Source organism: Podarcis raffonei, chromosome 1, assembly GCF_027172205.1.
Source record: "Podarcis raffonei isolate rPodRaf1 chromosome 1, rPodRaf1.pri, whole genome shotgun sequence".
NCBI classification, from domain to species: domain Eukaryota; kingdom Metazoa; phylum Chordata; class Lepidosauria; order Squamata; family Lacertidae; genus Podarcis; species Podarcis raffonei.
The window spans coordinates 118081267-118099843 of NC_070602.1; the positions used below are offsets into that span (position 1 = coordinate 118081267).

Here is an 18577-nt window from a genome sequence, read left to right on the forward strand (position 1 = left end):
GTTCAATTCCAATGCCTAAGCCAATACCACTCACATTCTGTAACCAATAAAGTTGTGGCTTTAATTTGCCCATTAACCTAAACTACTGATGTCCATGTTATTCAACAAATGGGGGAGGGCTCGGAACCTTGACACGCAAACACATGCTCATGTCATCTTTTGGAAAGAACTGAATAGCATCTTTAAAAACAATACTAATTGCAGTCAATTGTCCTGTGCCAACAAACCTTCTTACAGACAGACTAGACAACAAATCAATGGGAGGGCCACATTTTCCATGTTTCATCCTGGCAGCCCTAGATACTCTCCCCTAGCCTCTTGGTGCATGGAGGGGATTTTCCCGATTTCTCTCTGCAGGAATTACTGCTTGAGAGATTTTAACTGCGAACATCAGCTCTTTTCCAGTTCAGCTCAGTTTCTGCCAGTTGTGAGGTGAAGGATAATTGCTGCAATCCTATGCACACTTCTCCTGGGAGTAAGCCCACCAAAAGCCGGAGGGATTTTCTTCTGAGCAAACACGTGATACACTGCACTAAAAAAAAGGCACTACATGATGGAAAACAACTGGTCAACCAACTCAACCCTGAGTTTGAAGGGAGGCCCAATGAAAGCCCACTAAGTGTAATAAAAACTTCATATAATCCCAGACCCAGTTAATCTATATTTAATCAAGTTCGCTAATGTCCCACATCTGCAGACCAGTGTAGTTCACAAATGTTCCTTTGCCCATCTGTGGTTTAAGGCCTGCTCTTTGTGCACAAAGCATTGGCAACACGGCAAAATACAATTAATTTTTACAAGCTTTTTATCATATGGGCCAGACATGTAGAAGCAAGAAAAGCCCTTAAAGTTCTAAGGCAGGCACTATAGACTTTCAATTAACTTTACTCAATTCTTGGAAAATATACATTTTGATTTATCTATAAATGGAGACGTTATCACTGTAATAGCTTTGTTACTGGTCCATTATATTGGGGGGAAGGGGGGAGAAGTCTGCAGTTATCTTTCAGCCAAGAAAGCATGCAATTCCAAACCTCCATTCCATTTTATTATGAGCAGAATTAATAAACTGTAAATAGCTTTGGAGTCGTTCTCCCCCCTCCCCGCTTTGATTATTCATGGAAATAAAAAAAGAGAGAAGCATAAACTTAAGTGGAAGCATATTACGTTTAAATGAATGTATACGATGCGTATCAGGCCACGGAATAAATTCTGTCCATACATCAATCACGTTGAGATTGGAATTCAAGTGGCACAGTAAAAAAAAACAAACCCCGAACAATCTGTGATCTCAAGTGCCATTTGCTAAAGAAGATGCTGTTAAACCAGCCTTCCCCAACTCAGTGCCCTCCACATGCTTTAGACAACAAGTTCCATCAGCCCCAGTCAGCACAGCCAGGGATAATGGGAGTGATACCAGGCTGGGAAACGCCACACTAAACCTTAACAGAAAAATAATAATTATGAATAGGCCACAGTCCTTCAAGATTTCCTTCTCCTGCTTATTGATACTGCTTCCATTTGCAGCAACACAGCACTTCTGAGACCCTTCTTGCAGAGTAGGCAGTGAAAGGGGTGGGTGGGCACAGCTGTGGAGCAAGCCGATTGGGCGCCTGGGGCGGCGCTCATGCCCTGCGCCCGGAAGCGGGGCCAGCTGCCTGTGGTGTGGGGCCAGCTGGCGCAGGGCGCTCCACAGGGCCTCCAAGAAGTGAGAGCCAGTGTGGTTAAGAGCGGTAGTCTCGTAATCTGGTGAACTGGGTTCGCTTCCCTGCTCCTCCACATGCAGCTGCTGGGTGACCTTGGGCTAGTCACACTTCTCTGAAGTTTCTTAGCCTCACTCACCTCACAGAGTGTTTGTTGTGGGGGAGGAAGGAAAAGGAGAATGTTAGCTGCTTTGAGACTCCTTAGGGTAGTGATAAAGCGGGATATCAAATCCAAACTCCTCTTTGGTCCACCGCTCTGAACCACTACACCACACTGACGGTCTCTTGGTTGCAACCAGTGGTGCCACTGGGACTGGAACTCAGACATGAAGCCCAGGAACCCGCATATGGGACCCAGAGAATGGCAGGTGATGGGGGCACTTGCAAACAGATGGTGTTATGGTTCAAGTGAGTTTAAATGGCAAGACTGCACACGCTTTTCCTACATCAGGGTTGGCAAGCTGCATTTTGCTTTGCTTTTTTTTTTTGCTTTAATATATCAAAAACGTAGACACAGTTGTAAATCCGCTCCCCCCCCCCTTAAGTCATGGGTCTAAAATTACCTAGCTACACCACTGATTGCAACCTGACAGCTTTAACACTGTTGCCTTTACAACCTACTAGGGTGGCCCAATGCAAAGATGGACAGGACTCCTGCCCCCTTAATATTTGTGCAGAACAGGGAATTTTGGCAGCTGCAGCTTGCAGGACCCGCTGAAATTCCCTCTATTACATAACTGTTAAATGTGAAGGAGCTCTGTCCTCTTTTTTCATCAGGCCCTCCTATGCTCTGCCTGTAAGCTTCCTGTGGAAACAGAATGCAGGGCTAACTAGACCTTTTCCCTCATGCATTAAAAAAGGTTAACGGTAAAGGATCCCTGGATGGTTAGTAAAGGTAAAGGTAAAGGTACCCCTGCCTGTACGGGCCAGTCTTGACAGACTCTGGGGTTGTGCGCCCATCTCACTCAAGAGGCCGGGGGCCAGCGCTGTCCGGAGACACTTCCAGGTCACGTGGCCAGCGTGACAAAGCTGCATCTGGCGAGCCAGCGCAGCACACGGAAACGCCGTTTACCTTCCCGCCAGTAAGCGGTCCCTATTTATCTACTTGCACCCGGGGGTGCTTTCGAACTGCTAGGTTGGCAGGCGCTGGGACCGAGCAGCAGCGGGAGCGCACCCTGCCGCGGGGATTCGAACCGCCAACCTTTCGATCGGCAAGCCCTAGGCGCTGAGGCTTTTACCCACAGCACCACCCGCGTTAACCTGGATGGTTAAGTCTAGTCAAAGGCGACTATGGGGTTGTGGCGCTCATCTTGCTTTCAGGCCAAGGGAGCCGGTGTTTTTCCACAGACAGCTTTCCAGGTCATGTGGCCAGCATGACTAAACTGCTTCTGGCACAATGGGACACCGTGATGGAAACCAGAGCGCACGGAAACACCGTTTACCTTCCCGCCGCAGCAGTACCTATTTATCTACTTGCACTGGCGTGCTTTCGAACTGCTAGATTGGCAGGAGCTAGGGCAGAGCAATGAGAGCTCACTCTGTCGTGGGGATTTGAACCGCTGACCTTCTGATTGGCAAGCCCAAGAGGCTCAGTGGTTTAGACCCCAGCACCACCCACATCCCTTCCTCATGCATTAGAACTCTTTTTGCACACTGATGAATTAACACACAGTTCAGCTCTAATTTGTGCTGCACAGTGCTATGCTTTCAGCTGTGAAACATCTTATCCCTTTCCCCTGGGATCCAAGTTCAGACCTAGAGTGATTACTGTTGCTTGCTTTCTTTCCTGCTCATCTGTTACATTTATCTGGTCATGATAAATGCAAGCACCTGGGGTGCTTGTGGTGTATCAAGCTAAATATATCCCTGCTTCAGACTGGGGTCAGATCCACACAATACAACTACAGGACTTTCAATGCATAGTGAAAGCACATTTCTTTCCCCAAAGAATCTCAGGAACTGTAGTACCCCCTTGTAGTACCCCCGTACTTCTCCTGTCCCTCAGCAAACTATAGTTCCCAATATTCTCTGGGAGAAGCTTTAAATAAATGTGCATCCTAGCCCAGAAAGGGTGGGACGTGGGTGGCATTGTGGGTTAAACCACAGAGCCTAGGGCTTGCCGATCAGAAGGTCGACGGTTCGAATCCCCATGACGGGGTGAGCTCCCATTGCTCGGTCCCTGCTCCTGCCAACCTAGCAGTTTGAAAGCACGTCAAAGTGCAAGTAGATAAATAGGTACCGCTCCAGCAGGAAGGTAAACGGCGTTTCCGTGCGCTGCTCTGGTTCGCCAGAAGCGGCTTAGTCATGCTGGCCACATGACCTGGAAGCTGTACGCCGGCTCCCTTGGCCAATAAAGCGAGATGAGCGCCGCAACCCCAGAGTCGGTCACGACTGGACCTAATGGCCAGGGGTCCCTTCACCTTTAGCCCAGAAAGGATCTCCAAAACTAAATGCAATTATCCAGTGTGGAAATCCCAGGAGAGGTAGCTCTGCTGCATTTCACTCTTTTTTACTCACCTGCATATCCTTTGAGCTTAGGAGCAGTACATGATGCAACCAGCCCCAAAGCAGGGCGATTGTTTCTTGTTCACAAGGAACTACCGTATGTGTTGCAATTTTTTTTTGCAACATTTGAAACACCATCTTCTCCATTACATTTCAAAACAATAAATAAATGAACAATGGGCTCCTAGAACTAATATGTTTAATGTTATTGTAGAGATTGCCAAACTAGAATCTTACATTCACAGAGCGAGTTTGCCTTTTTAATTTTGTTTACTGCTGCTTCAGTTCTGCTATTGTAAAAGACTGCAGTCCTGTAAACACTAACCTTGGAGCAAGTCTCGCTGAATCGAGTGGGTAAACGTGCACTGTAAATAATATACTCACAAACAAACAAAATGTTTTCTGTGATGATGTCAGCATAGTAGGGAGTACTTAAAAACCCCCAACACCTATCCAGAACAATATTTAGAAAATATATTTTGTTAGAGGCCATCCTTTTCAAAGTAATTCTTTGCTCTGTGATAGCACCACCTAGTGGTACATTCTCACACAGAATGGAGTTACTGGGTCCCTATCAGCTTAGAAAATGCAAAAATCCGCCCCCCATGCATTTAATCAGTGATATAACGAGGCCCCTTTCTCTATTTCCAAAACCGTCTATGCTGCACAGCAACAAAAAATGGTGCAATAAACTGAATCGCATCATCAGTTTTTATTATCTACTTATGAATGAAATCTCCGTCCCACAGGGCTGGCCCAGCTATTAGGTAGAGTGAGGTGACTATCTCAGGCAGCTGGTTTGGGGTGTCATGAAAGGGACAGCAAATTATTATTGTTGTGTATTTAATGGCAGGAAAGTGAGGAGGGAGGAGCTGGGGAGAGCAGGGGATCCCCCGGTTGCAGCAGTTCAGGGAGGTACGGTCTGGGAGGTGGGGCAGGCTGGGTATGGGGCACATGGTGCAGGCAGTTAGTGACTGCGCCACGTGCCAGCCCCTCCTCCAACATGGGGAATTTCGCTTTTCCTATTAGCCAGCCCTCGGGACTGTGGCTGCTGTTGCTGAATGCCAGGTCTCATCCAGTGGACTGGGTTAAGGCCAAGAGACTTAAGATCAGTTCAGATGAGACTACAATGGACTGTTAGTAGTTGGTTCCCTAGACTGGATAGGTAGGAGGCTGTCTGCTCTTTATGGGATCACACTCCCTCTGAAGGAGCGGGTTCTCATTCTGGGGCTACTCCTGGATCCATTGCTGTTGCTTGAGGTTCAGGTGGCCTTGGTGGCTTCCGTCATCTTTGGTTGCTGGCCCAGCCGTGTCCTTATCTGGACAAGGATAGCCTAATTTTTGTTGTCTATGCTTTGGTATCCTCTAGGTTAGATTCCTGCAATGCATTAAACCCAGGGCTGCCTCTGGAGATGGTTCGGAAACTTCCGCCAGTGCAGAATTCGTTGGCCAGGTTGCTCACTGGGGAAAGATGGTTTGAGCATATAACACCAACCCTGGCCCAACTGCACTGGCTGCCAATTCTTTTCTGGGCCCAATTCAAAGAGCTGGTTTTGATCTGTAAAGCCTTAAACAGCTCAGGGCTGCAATACCTCAAAGACTGCCTCTCCCCATATGAACTGACCCCAAGCCTGCAATTATTACCTGAGGTCTGGAGGGTAGCAACATGAGAATAGGTCTTTTAGGTGGTGGCTCCCTAATTGTGGAATGCTCTCTTCAGGGAGGCTCACCTGGTGCCATTGTATCTTTATGTGCCAGGCAAAAACATTCCTCTTCAGTGTGGTGTAGTGGTTAAGAGCGGTGGACTCATAATCTGGTGAACCGGGTTCGCTTCCCCGCTCCTCCACATGCAGCTGCTGGGTGACCTTGGGCTAGTCACACTTCTCTGAAGTCTCTCAGCCCCACTCACCTCACAGAGTGTTTGTTGTGGGGGAGGAAGGGAAAGGAGAATGTTAGCCGCTTTGAGACTCCTTCAGGTAGTGATAAAGAGGGATATCAAATCCAAACTCTTCTTCTTCTCTTAGGTCTATGGCTAATTAAACAATCTATGGCCTTTTAAGCTGTTGGGTGTGTGTTTGTTGGTTTGTTTTTACTGTTTTTGTTTGTTATTATGGTATGTATTTTTGTGATTTTATATTGGAAGCCACCCTGTGATCTTCAGATGAAGAGCAGTATAGAAATTTATTAACAATAACATAACATTTTCTTAGTGAACAACCTAAAGGGCTTGGTCTCCTGTGGCCAAGGTGGTGCTAAACATATTGTTCTGCTTTCCTTTGGACCACATTGAAGCCAAGTGGTAGGTCTTGTTGTCTAGGCAGCCCAGGACCTCCAAACACACTACCCAGACTTGTGCCCTGGGGAGGCCACTTTGGTGCAACTAACACAGCTGTTTCGCTTCACCCCTGGAGGTGCACTCCATTGTCTCTCGAGACAGACAGATGCCAGCAACAACCAACATGCACCATGTGAGCTTTGAAGCAACCAGAACTTCCATCCAGACTGGAAATGGCAGAGGAAACTGAATATTCCCCACTGCCCTTGGCTCAAGACTGGCACAACCTTCACCATATCTATTTTATTTTATTTCATAAAATTTATATACTGCTTGATTGTAAAAAACAAAACCTCAAAGCAGTTTACAGTTTACAAAACCATGCAAGCTGTAGCCTTCACAAAATTTCACAGACCTTTTCGTGCATGCTGATAATTTCAGTTGGGCATACATCTAAGCCTCTGGCAAAGCTTACCACAGTAAAGGAAGACTGTGTCTCTCACACATGCCCCTTTGCAGGGACAGGCATTATTATGTGGGAAGCTGTTGGCCCCTCAATTTGAGGTGAAGGGGACAAATCCATCTACAGTGGTACCTTGGGTTACATACGCTTCAGGTTACAGACGCTTCAGGTTACAGACTCCGCTAACCCAGAAATAGTACCTCAGGTTAAGAACTTTGTTTCAGGATGAGAACAGAAATTGCGTGGCGACAGTGAGACACCCCATTAGCTAAAGTGGTACTTCAGGTTAAGAACAGTTTCAGGTTAAGAACGGACCTCCAGAACGAATTAAGTTCTTAACCTGAGGTACCATGGTACAAAATTTCTCCAGCAGGTTATTTCTCAGTCCCTTGCTGCATTCTCCATTATGCACCTGAGTTAATTATTTCAGACAAGTGTTCGCAAACTCATTGGCTATGCAATTCACTGAAGAAAGCATGCTAATCAGCTTTTAAAAAATGAAATAGGTTTGCAGCCCTATGAAAGTATTCGTGGTAGTCTGGCAAGAGGGTCAGGCTCTAGCAACACAAATTAGAAAATCAACAGTCTGACATTAAGAAGGAAGTAGATTTATTGCAGAAAGGCATGATAACAAGCACAATACATTTCAAGCTATATCTAAGCTCTTCATCTGGGGAAAAAAATCTCAATCCAAAGAAACAAGCAAGACTCAACTGGCTCAGTTACATTTCACATACATCAGAGCTCTTGGGGGGAAAAACATCCTCTCTTGCTTCAATTACATTACATGTACTTCAGAGCTCTGAAACATCTCAGTCGTCTCAGTTATATTATGTGTAGTTCAGAGTTCTGAAGTGTGTGTAATGTTACAGGAACTGTTGAGACTTGTTTGCTTTTTTCGATTCATTCCCCCGCCCTAGAAACTTTCTACAATAAATCTGCTTTGCACACAGGAATTGATGGTCGATTTTCTGCTTTGCACCACAAATACTACAAGCCCTTTGGGTTAACTACACAGTTAAGAAAAATCTGGCAATACTTTGAAGATTTCTGTAAGCCCTGCATTGCTACAGCAGCAGCAGCCCTCAAATTCTATGGAAGAATCGGCATAACAAAGAGACACCTGTCCTATCCAAACTGATATCCCCCAGCCCTCCTTGGCATCAAGTGTTCTCAATGGGATTTCAGAAATGTGAAGGCTCCAACCGTGACAAGGAAGATTGCCTTGAGAAATCTAGGGATGCATTCAGATGGTGCTCTCCTCTACACGTCACAGGAAAGTGAAAATATGTCTTCCTGCCTCACCTGTGAACCTGTCTTAATTTTGGCACCTCCAGATGCCCACGCACAGGCATAATGTCTGAACATGGAGTGCATGTGTGAAATCCAGGATGTGTAGGCTCAAATCACATGGTAGATAACAAGCAGTTAGAGCTCACCTGTACTGGCATTTGTGTATGCCCTAGGGTGACCAGGTGCAGAAAAGAGGGCAGGGCTCTCACTCTATTAAGTATAAGACACCTGGCTTGCAAGTAGTACATGTGAAAAAGATCTAGGGGTCTTAGTAGACCACAAGGTGAACATGAGTCAATAGTGTGATGCAGCAGGAAAAAGAAATCCTAATGCTATTCTAGGCTGCAACAACAGAAGTATCAAGTGGATCATGGGAAGTAATAGTCCAACTCTATTCTGCCTCGGTCAGACCACATCTGGAGTACTGCGTCCAGTTCTGGGCACCACAATTTAAGAAGGATATTGATGAGCTGAAATGTGTGCAGAGGAGGGGGACCAAAATGACCAAGGATCTGGAAACCAAGCCTTGTGAGGAACAGTTGAGGCAGTTTGGCATATTTAGCCTGGAAAGAGGAGACAGAGGAGATATGATAGCCATCTTCAAATAACTCAAGGGCTGTCAACACGGAAGAGGGAGCAAGCTTGTTTTCTCCTGCTCTGGAGGGTAGGACGCAAACCAATGGATTCAAGTTGCAAGAAAGGAGATTCCGACTCAACATCAGGAAGAACTTTCTGACAGTAAGAGCTGTTCGACAGTGCGATGGACTCCTTTTGGAGGTGTGGACTCTCCTTCTCAGAGTTTGTTAAGCAGCAGCTGAATGACCATCTGCCATAGATGCTTTAGTTGAGATTCCTGCATTGCAGGGGGTTGGACTAGATGGCCATTAGGGTCCCTTCCAGCTCTACAATTCTATGATTCTATATTGCCATGAAAGCTACACCTGTTGAAAATCTGTTTCTACACAACTATTAAAGGCACAAGAGCTCTCTTCTTTTGCTAATAATAATAATAATAATAATAATAATTTATTATTTATACCCCGCTCATCAGGCTGGGCCTCCCCAGCCACTCTGGGCGGCTTCCATAGAAACAAAAAATACACTAAAATATCACACGTTAAAAACTTCCCTGAACAGGGCTGCCTTAAGATGTCTTCTGAATGTCAGGTAGTTGTTTATCACTTTGACATCTGCTGGAAGGGCGTTCCACAGGGTGGGCGCCATTACCGAGAAGGCCCTCTGCCTGGTTCCCTGTAGCTTTGCTTCTCGCAATGAGGGAACCACCAGAAGGCCCTCGGCGCTGGACCTCAGCGTCCGGGCAGAACGATGGGGGTGGAGACGCTCCTTCAGGTATACTGGACCGAGGCCGTTTTGCATACAGCCACCCTGGCACATTGTGCATTGTCCCTGCAGAGAACATTGATGTCTAGCATGTTTGAAGAGGAACAGGCATAATCTCACGCCCCAAACATGTGCAGGAGGAGAACATGGAGGAAAATAAACTCTAAAACAGGCCTGGGAAGATGCTAGTATGCTATTTTCTTCAGCTTGTTTCAAAATATCTTGTGACATCTTCTAAACAGTGATCTTGAGATTGTCTATTAAACAACAAACACGTGAGATACCTTTTTCTCATAATCACAATTTCCTAGTAGGGCTTGCCTCCATTATACTTCTCTAATCACAAGTGATTTACTTGGTCTTTTCAACTCATTAAAACAATGTCATGTTAGACCTACGAGCCATCATGTATTTTTACAAGTGCCATATATCATTTCTATTATGCCACAGATAGGCTTTTACTGTGAAATTGTGATGGGATGATGAGCTGCTTGTGCGTAAAATCCTAATCCCTCAGAGTTTGGCTAAGTCCCCAAACCTCTGTCTGTGATGGAGCTCCTTAAACATGACTCCATCAATCGCTCGTTGAATCGGACAGTGGGCGTTTACGGAACTTCTTCCAGCATAAAAGCTCCTTAACGGAAACGCGTCTTCTGGACTCTCGGCGTGACAGTTTCCGCCGAGGAGTGGGTGTCCCTACAGGAGGTCCTGAAATCTCCCCGCTGCTCCCGCTTGAAGTGTCTCTGAGCCCTCCCTCCGACTCACTTTCCCTTGGAACTCCACTTCTCCCCCTGCTGGTCCCCTCCTCCGCTGAATGGTCTCTCTCACCCTCCATGAGCCCTTCCACCTCCTTAGTCTCAGATGGCAGTTCCCTGACATCCACCTCCCCTCCAGGGCCCCCTTCACCCCCTTCCCTCCCCTCCTCTGCGGGAGGCGAGGGAGCAAAACCCCTGAAAGAACCTCCCTCATCTTCCGAAGTTTCGAACACTTCCCTCCACCTTTTGCTGTCTCCGGTTTCCAAGTACTCCTCCTCATCGGAGTCTGTTCCTCCTTCCAACTCCGATTCCCTGAATCCCTCCAGTTCCTCCTCATCGTCGGTGGTGCCAAAGTACTCCCTCCGAAACCTCGCTACTGGCTGAGGTTTCCTGGGGAACCTTTGGTGGAACGTTTCGATCAAGATCTCGTCACGGACCTCCTCTGCCTTCACCCAGGTGTTTTCCGACTCCGGTTCCCCTTCCCACGCGACCAAATACTCCACCTGATTACCCTTCCACCTGGAGTCGATGATTTCCGCCACATGGTTGCGGCTTTCCCTTTCTTCTATGGCTGGCCCCCGTGTGGATACCCCTTCACCTTCCCCCCTGTATGGTGACAGTAATGACCTGTGGAATACTGGGTGCAGTTTCATGTGGTTGGGTAACCGGAGTCTGAACGCCACTGGGTTGACCTGTTGGATGACCTCAAATGGTCCCAATCTTTTGGGTCTCAATTTCTTGCAACCCCCCTTGAACGGCAACCCTTGGGTTGATAGCCAGACCCGACTCCCCACCCTAATTGTTTCACCTTCCCTTCTGCTCTTGTCTGCCTGCCTCTTATATTCTTCCTTGGCCCTTTCTAAGTTGAGTTGGAGTTGACGATGGATCGCTTCCATTTCTTCTACAAAAAGTTCCGCGGCCGGAACACTCCATCTTTCCCCTCCTTCCCCTGGAAACGCCCTGGGGTGGCACCCATAATTAGCCAAAAAGGGGCTCATCCCGGTGGACACATTCTCAGCATTATTGTAAGCAAATTCCGCTAGTGCCAACTTTTCGACCCAATCGTTCTCTCTGTCATTGACATAACACCTCAGGTATTGTTGGAGAATACCGTTTGCTCTCTCCGCCTGCCCATTGGTCTCAGGGTGCCTGGCAGTCGAAAAGTTGACCTCTACGTGCAATAAGCTCATAAGTTTCCTCCAGAATCTGGACGTGAACTGTTTCCCTCTGTCGGAAACCACCCTCAAGGGGGCGCCATGCAGTCTGAAAATATGTTCTACAAACAATTTCGCTGTTTCTTCCGCCGTGACTGCATGTGAGCAAGCTACAAAGTGACCCATCTTAGTTAACAGGTCTACTACGACTAGTATGGCAGTTTTCCCCTGGGATTTGGGCAGATCAGTCATAAAATCTATCGACACCGCCTCCCACGGTCGTTCTGGTGTGGGTAACGGCTCTAATAACCCCGCTGGTGCCCGCCTTTCTCCTTTGGCTCTCTGGCATTGGTCACACCTTCTCACATACTCCCGTACATCCTCCCTCACCTTGGGCCACCAAAACTCCCTGGTCACCAACCACATGGTCTTGTGTTGCCCAAAATGCCCCGCTGTGGGATTGTCGTGCAGCTGTTTGAGTACTCTCCCCCTCAATTCCCCTTCGGGTATATATAGCGCCCCTCTGTAATACAATGCCCCGTTTCTTTCTTCAAAACCCCCGGGGTCTTCTCCCTCTCTCCTTAGACCTCTGAGCTTGTCCTGGGCGTACTCATCATTTACCGTTCCCTCTACCAGTTCTCTTTGCCCCACCCAGGCCGCACCACACACCCAGTGGTCCTCTGGGATAATATGTCTCTCTTCCGGCGCTCCCTCCCCCTCCAAATATTCAGGTTTGCGAGAGAGAGCGTCCGCTCTGATGTTTTCTGGACCTGGCACATAGCAAATTTCAAAATGGAATTTGGAGAACTCCTGGGCCCATCTCACTTGTCGTTGGTTGAGCACCCGTGCCGTTCTCCAATACTCCAAATTCTTGTGGTCCGTACACACTTGCACCTTATGTTGTGCGCCAATTAGTAAGTGTCTCCATCTCCGGAACGCTTCGTGAATGGCGAGTAGTTCTCGGTCATATACCGTGTAGTTCCTCTCGGATTTGTTCAGCTTACGCGAAAAGAAGGCACACGGTCTCCATTCCGACTTATTGCTCCCTGGCTGAAGCAGCACCGCCCCCACCGCCCGGTCTGAGGCATCAGTTTCCACTCTCATGGGTTTTTGTAAATCCACATGCAGGAGCTGTTCTTCCGAAGCGAATGCCCTTTTCAATTCCTCAAAAGCATGCTCCGCCTCCGCCGTCCAAACGAATTTCTTCTTGCTGCTTAGACAGTCCGTGATGGGAGCCGTTAAGTGGGCAAAGTTCTTGATGAATTTACGGTAAAAGTTCCCAAACCCTAAGAACCTTTGCACATCTTTTTTCGTTTTCGGTGTCTTCCATTCCAGCACCGCCTGGACCTTGCCTGGATCCATGGCTAATCCCTTGTCTGATAAGCGGTACCCCAGGAATTCCACCTCCTTGGTGTGGAACTGACACTTCTCCAATTTCACCCACAACTGGTTTGCTTGCAGCTGGCTCAGCACTTCCCTGACATCCTTTACATGCTGCTCCTCATTCTCTGAATATATCAGCACGTCATCGAGGAAGGCCACACAATTCTTGTAGAGCAAAGGTCCCAGTACGTGGTTCATGAGCGATTGAAAACAGGCGGAGCCTGATTGTAATCCGAATGGCATAACGAGATATTCAAACGCCCCCAAAGGGGTGAACATGGTGGTTTTCCATTCATCCCCCTTCTTTATTCGTATCAGGTTGTATGCTCCTCTCAGGTCCAGTTTCGTGAATATCTTTCCCTTCCTCACCCTGGTCAAAATGTCATCAATCCTGGGCATGGGGAAAGTCACTGGTTCTGACACGGCATTTAGGGCCCGGTAGTCCACGACCAATCTCGGTTTATCCGTGTTTTTTTTGTCCACAAAAAACACTGGGCTCCCCCCCACCGCTCTGGACTCTCTGATGAAGCCCCTCTTCAGGTTTTTATCAATAAACTCCCTTAACTCCTGCATTTCCCTGTCTGACATGGCGTACAGCTTGCCCACGGGGAGCTGGGCCCCAGGGACCAGATTAATTTGGCAGTCAAAGTCTCTGTGCGGTGGTAATTTATCTGCTTCCCTTTCACTGAAGACCTTGCTCAGGTCAGCGTATTGTTTGGGCACCTTCCCTTTGTCCGCCACTTCCGTCCCTGCTAGAGAGGCTTTTGCCCCTTCTGGCACCTTTCCCTCTCTGCAGTGTTCCAGACAATGTGCTGACCCAAAGGAGACCACTCTCTGATGCCAGCCCACTAGCGGGTCATGCAACGCTAGCCAGCTCATTCCCAAAATGACTGGAGCCCCTCCCAGGGTGGCTACATTGAACGCTATCCTCTCAGTGTGCCTGGCCACCCTCATAACCATTGGGACGGTTTGTAGGCTGACTTCTCCTCCCAGCAGCTCCCTCCCATCGATCGTGGTGACCTGCAGGGGGTTGCTTAAAGGGAGTGTCTGTATCTGGTGTTCAGCTGCAAACTCCTTGCTCATAAAATTACAGGAGCTGCCTGAGTCCAGCAGCGCCTTAGTCTTTAGTGGGTATCCGTTTGCCAGCTCTAGCAACACCTCTATTACTAGGGCTGGTCTTGGAGGTTCCGGAGTGGGCACTTTTACTGCTCCTTGGCCTGTCTGCAGTGCCCTGACAGAGGCAGACAGGCGTTGGCTTTTACTGGCTCCTGGACTTCCTCCTCCTTCCCCCCAACAGCTCCCGCCATCCCTTGCCATTCCTTTCTTTGCGGGCAGACTCTGGCAAAGTGACCTGGTTGCTGGCAGAGATAACATTTCTTGGCGCTCTTTCCCTCCTTCTTCCTCCCTTCACTGGGATTTGAAACTGCGTGCGCGCGCGCTGTTCCAACTTCCATCGGCTCTCCTGGCGGGAAACTTGGTTCTGGAATCTCTGGAATGCGGAAATCCCTCCAACGCTCTCCTTTCCCCTCCTGCTTCTCCAAGGCTCTTGCCTCCTGGCGTGCTCCAATGGTCAGCGCTGATTTGGTCAGCTGGTCCATAGACTCCGCCCTGGGCGCCCGGGAAAGTTCATCTTTCACCGCCGAAGAAAGCCCCTCTTCAAAGAGCATTTGAATGGGTTCCGCCGAAAGGTCCCACCCCAATCTATGTATCAACATTGTAAACTCAGTCCAGTACTCACGAACCGATCGGCTCCCCTGTTTGCACGCCATCAATTGTCTGCGCACCAGCCCCTGTTCAATCTCGCTGGAAAACATCAAATCCATGGCGCGAAAAAACTTCCTCGCGTCCTTCAGCATGTCACTATTCCCTGCCATCAGGGGTCTGACCCAATCTCTCGCCCCTCCTTCGAGATGGCCAATCACAAACGCCACTCTCGATGCCTCGTCGGGAAAGTCATTAAACTGCAGTTCAAGAGCATACTGCATCTCTGTCCTAAAGGCTTGGTAGTTCCTGGGGTCCCCCCCAAACTTCTGCACCATTCCTGGCATCTTTCTTGCTAGTGTAGCGCCTTTTGCCTTTTCTGCATCCTGCGCCCTCCTTTCTTCTAGCCTCGCCGTTTGCATTGCTAGCTGGAGTTCCAACACTCTGTACCTTTCTTCCAGGCTTGGACCCTCTCCAGCTCCTGCTGCTCCTCCGGCTCCGGCTGGGTTACTCATGATGCCTCTCTGCACAAGCTGCTTTCAGGGACTGTCCGATTGCTGTGATGGGATGATGAGCTGCTTGTGCGTAAAATCCTAATCCCTCAGAGTTTGGCTAAGTCCCCAAACCTCTGTCTGTGATGGAGCTCCTTAAACATGACTCCATCAATCGCTCGTTGAATCGGACAGTGGGCGTTTACGGAACTTCTTCCAGCATAAAAGCTCCTTAACGGAAACGCGTCTTCTGGACTCTCGGCGTGACAGTTTCCGGCGAGGAGTGGGTGTCCCTACAGGAGGTCCTGAAATCTCCCCGCTGCTCCCGCTTGAAGTGTCTCTGAGCCCTCCCTCCGACTCACTTTCCCTTGGAACTCCACTTCTCCCCCTGCTGGTCCCCTCCTCCGCTGAATGGTCTCTCTCACCCTCCATGAGCCCTTCCACCTCCTTAGTCTCAGATGGCAGTTCCCTGACAGAAATGAACTATTTTTCTTCCATGCAGTGGTTACTGACAGACCCTGTTTGCTTCCAACAGTGAGCATATGTACAGGTTATCTTTATGTGGTGTGTTACAGAATCGTGCTGTCTAATCCACAGAGAGGAGAATTTTCTTTTGTCTTTTTGGCACACTCACAAGGAAGGGCTTCCCATTCACTTTCATGTCCGAAAGAGCTCCGTGGATGCATCAGGAACACACATGCTGAACTTTTTCCTCACACAGAAGTGAACTGACAAATTATTATTCACAGGGGATCTCTGCATGCGCATTGAAAGCAGAAATCCACCCTGCAGTTCAACATGGTAATGGACCTGAAATGGACCTCTGAACTTAAAAATGGAAAGCGTAATGCTGGTGGTCAACAAAAGAGGTTTAAAGACTCTCTCAAGGCAAATCTAAAAAAAATAGTATAAGCACCGACAAGTGGGAAACACTGGCCTGCGAGCGCTCCAACTGGAGAACAGCTTTTACCAAAGGTGTCATGGGCTTTGAAGACGCTCAAACTCAGGACGCAAGGGAGAAACGTACTAAGAAGAGGCATGTTTGGCAAATCCACACCGTGATCAACTCCCACTTGGAAACCAATGTCCCCACTGTGGAAGGACGTGTGGATCCAGAATTGGCCTCCACAGTCACTTACGGACTCATTGTTAAAACCGTGTTTATGGAAGACAACCTTACTTGGTTTCGAGTGATCGCCAGAGAAGAAGAAGATAAGGAGTACCTGTTTTGGTTAAAGGACTTGAGAAGAGCTGCTGGAGAAGCCTGTTCTCTGAAGTCCTGAGGACCACCACTATGTCAGCAGGAAGAGTGTCTCTGTTCTTCTCAAGGAAGCCATAAGCATCGTACTGCACCTATACCATAGGGGAGGTTAAAAGCAAAACCGGTCATTATAAAATTCTGCTATGTATTTAAAAGCTATAGTTATTTATTGTTTTATTTAAGGAATTTCTCACCTGCCCTTCATCACAAGGTCCCAGGGTAGGTTACAACCATATAATCTTGAAATCCATTTGAAACAGGCACCCCCCAACTTGGCCCTCCAGATACTTTAGGACTACAACTCCCATCATCCAGTGGTCATGGATGCTGGGAATTGTAGTACCAAAACAGATGGAGGGCCAAGTTTGGGGATGCCAGATTTAAAACAAACCAAGGAATGTACATAAAACAATAGAGGTGGCCCCACAAAAGCCACACAAATATCAAATGTCAAAGGCTAGTGTGTGTGTGTTCAGGTAGGTCAATGGCCTGAGAGAGCCAGCTGTAGGCTCAAAATGGATGCAAGGCACCAGATGTTTCTTGCCCCAGACCATGACAGTAGAGATTAGAACATCCTCAAACACTGCTATCATGGTGTTTTGTTTTGGGTTTTTTTTAAAAAAAGACTTTCTAGATTTTGAAATACGAACACATTTAAAACGTTAAAGAGAATCCAAAAGCACTTTAAGAGAAACCGGATCATATACTGCATTCGGACTTGTATCAAGTTATATATAGCACCTACCTTTCCAGCGTAGTGTTGAATGCCAAAACACAGCTCCACTCGCTTGGGTCTCCAGAAGTACTTGCATCGTAAATTATCTTCAAATTTATCTAATTGTTTAAAGAAGAGGAAACATAATTACTAGTCCATTCTCTGAACCACAGACGGGCCTTGGCAATTATGTGTGGATGCTTCCTGCCCACATATCCAAATGATGTTGTTTTTCTTTGCAGTAATGGCAGCAGCCCACACTTCTTTCCTTGACATCTCTCACGACTCTTTTGTTCTTTCTTTCTGTTTGCTTTGAAAAGGAATTATCCTAGTGAACTAACAGGTAAGTCACTTTCCCCTCGCATTTCTGTCACCCTCCTACCACTTCTCAGCTATTTATGGAAAGCTACAGGAGGACTGCCAGCAGAGATTGCCAATATCCATCTTATTTTGCCTTACTTTTTTCTTTACAAAGCAAAGCTACAACATTTAGGATATATCTCTAGAACTACTCACAGCCCTACTACAAGCCACAAGTTTAAGATTCTGGAAATTCAGAGAGTCAGTATTCAGTGATGCCTGAAGGGAGATGTGTTGGTCCCGGGGGCTAACCGAGAGGCGAGGTCCGAGTCCAGTCCGAGGTCAAGGGTGCAGTATGGAGGCAGTCCATCAAAGCTGAAGCGGGGTCCAAGGCAGGGAGTCGGGTGAGGTCAGGAGCTCCGGCAGAAAAGCAGGACAGGATGCAGGCAGGAACAGGCTACCAACAATGTTGCTCCCGCAACTTGGGATTGGGGCTGGCTGGCTTTTATCTGCCTTGAGGCATAGGGCGGCCCCGGTCCACGGGCCACTCGCCTCTCCTGGCCTGGAGGCGAGCACTCCTCCTGCGGGAACTTAGTTCCCTCCGCCTCTCTGCCCTGAGCCTCTGCAGCTCAGGAGAGGCTGGAGGGTTACCGGACCCAGAGGCAACCTCCTCCTCCTCTGACGGGGCTGAGGGTGGAGCACCTGCAGGCAATGGGTCCTCCATCATCTCAGGAGCCAGAGCAGACTCAGCTGATGCCTGCACCTGAGGATCCAGCACAGGTGAGGACCCTTCAGGCTCAAGCCCCAGCCCCGGCTCAGCTGGTTCTGGAGGCGGGGAATCCTGTACAGGCTGGGATCCCTCAGGTTCAGCCTCTGAATCTGATTCCCAGGCCATCACAGGAGAAGGTGTGTTGCCCTTGGGTTGTGTTGTGTGTTTTTTTGCCAAAGTCCCTTGCCAAGCTTGAGCAAGGCGTGTAAAACAAGGTTGTCAACACTTGTGGTGGAGGGGATGCTGACACATCATGAGGCTTGTGGGTTCAGGAGCAAACCCCAGACTGGATTGGGGTGGGGGAAAGGCAGGGGAAAGAGCACTGGTGTTGATGCTACAGGATTAAGTCCCTGCATAAGAAAGCAGGGTCCAGCACAAAAATCAAACGTTCAGGGTAAAGAAATAAAACTGGTGTGGCCCCTTGTTCTTCTAGACTTGACACGACTACAGGTCCTTCTCCCCCACTCT

The 18577-nt window shown here is 48.2% G+C and overlaps 1 protein-coding gene across 1 annotated transcript in view; it reads right to left on the reverse strand.

Annotated features, from left to right (window-relative positions):
• MYO3B (myosin IIIB) overlaps positions 1-18577 on the reverse strand; it is a 259294-nt gene that overhangs the window by 122830 nt on the left and 117887 nt on the right. Inside the window, exons 21-22 of the mRNA XM_053375945.1 lie at positions 17071-17159; positions 16288-16417 (exon numbers count right to left, since the gene is read on the reverse strand). Coding sequence (XP_053231920.1) covers positions 16288-16417; positions 17071-17159 — 219 coding nt within the window. The remainder of the gene's footprint in view (positions 1-16287; positions 16418-17070; positions 17160-18577) is intronic.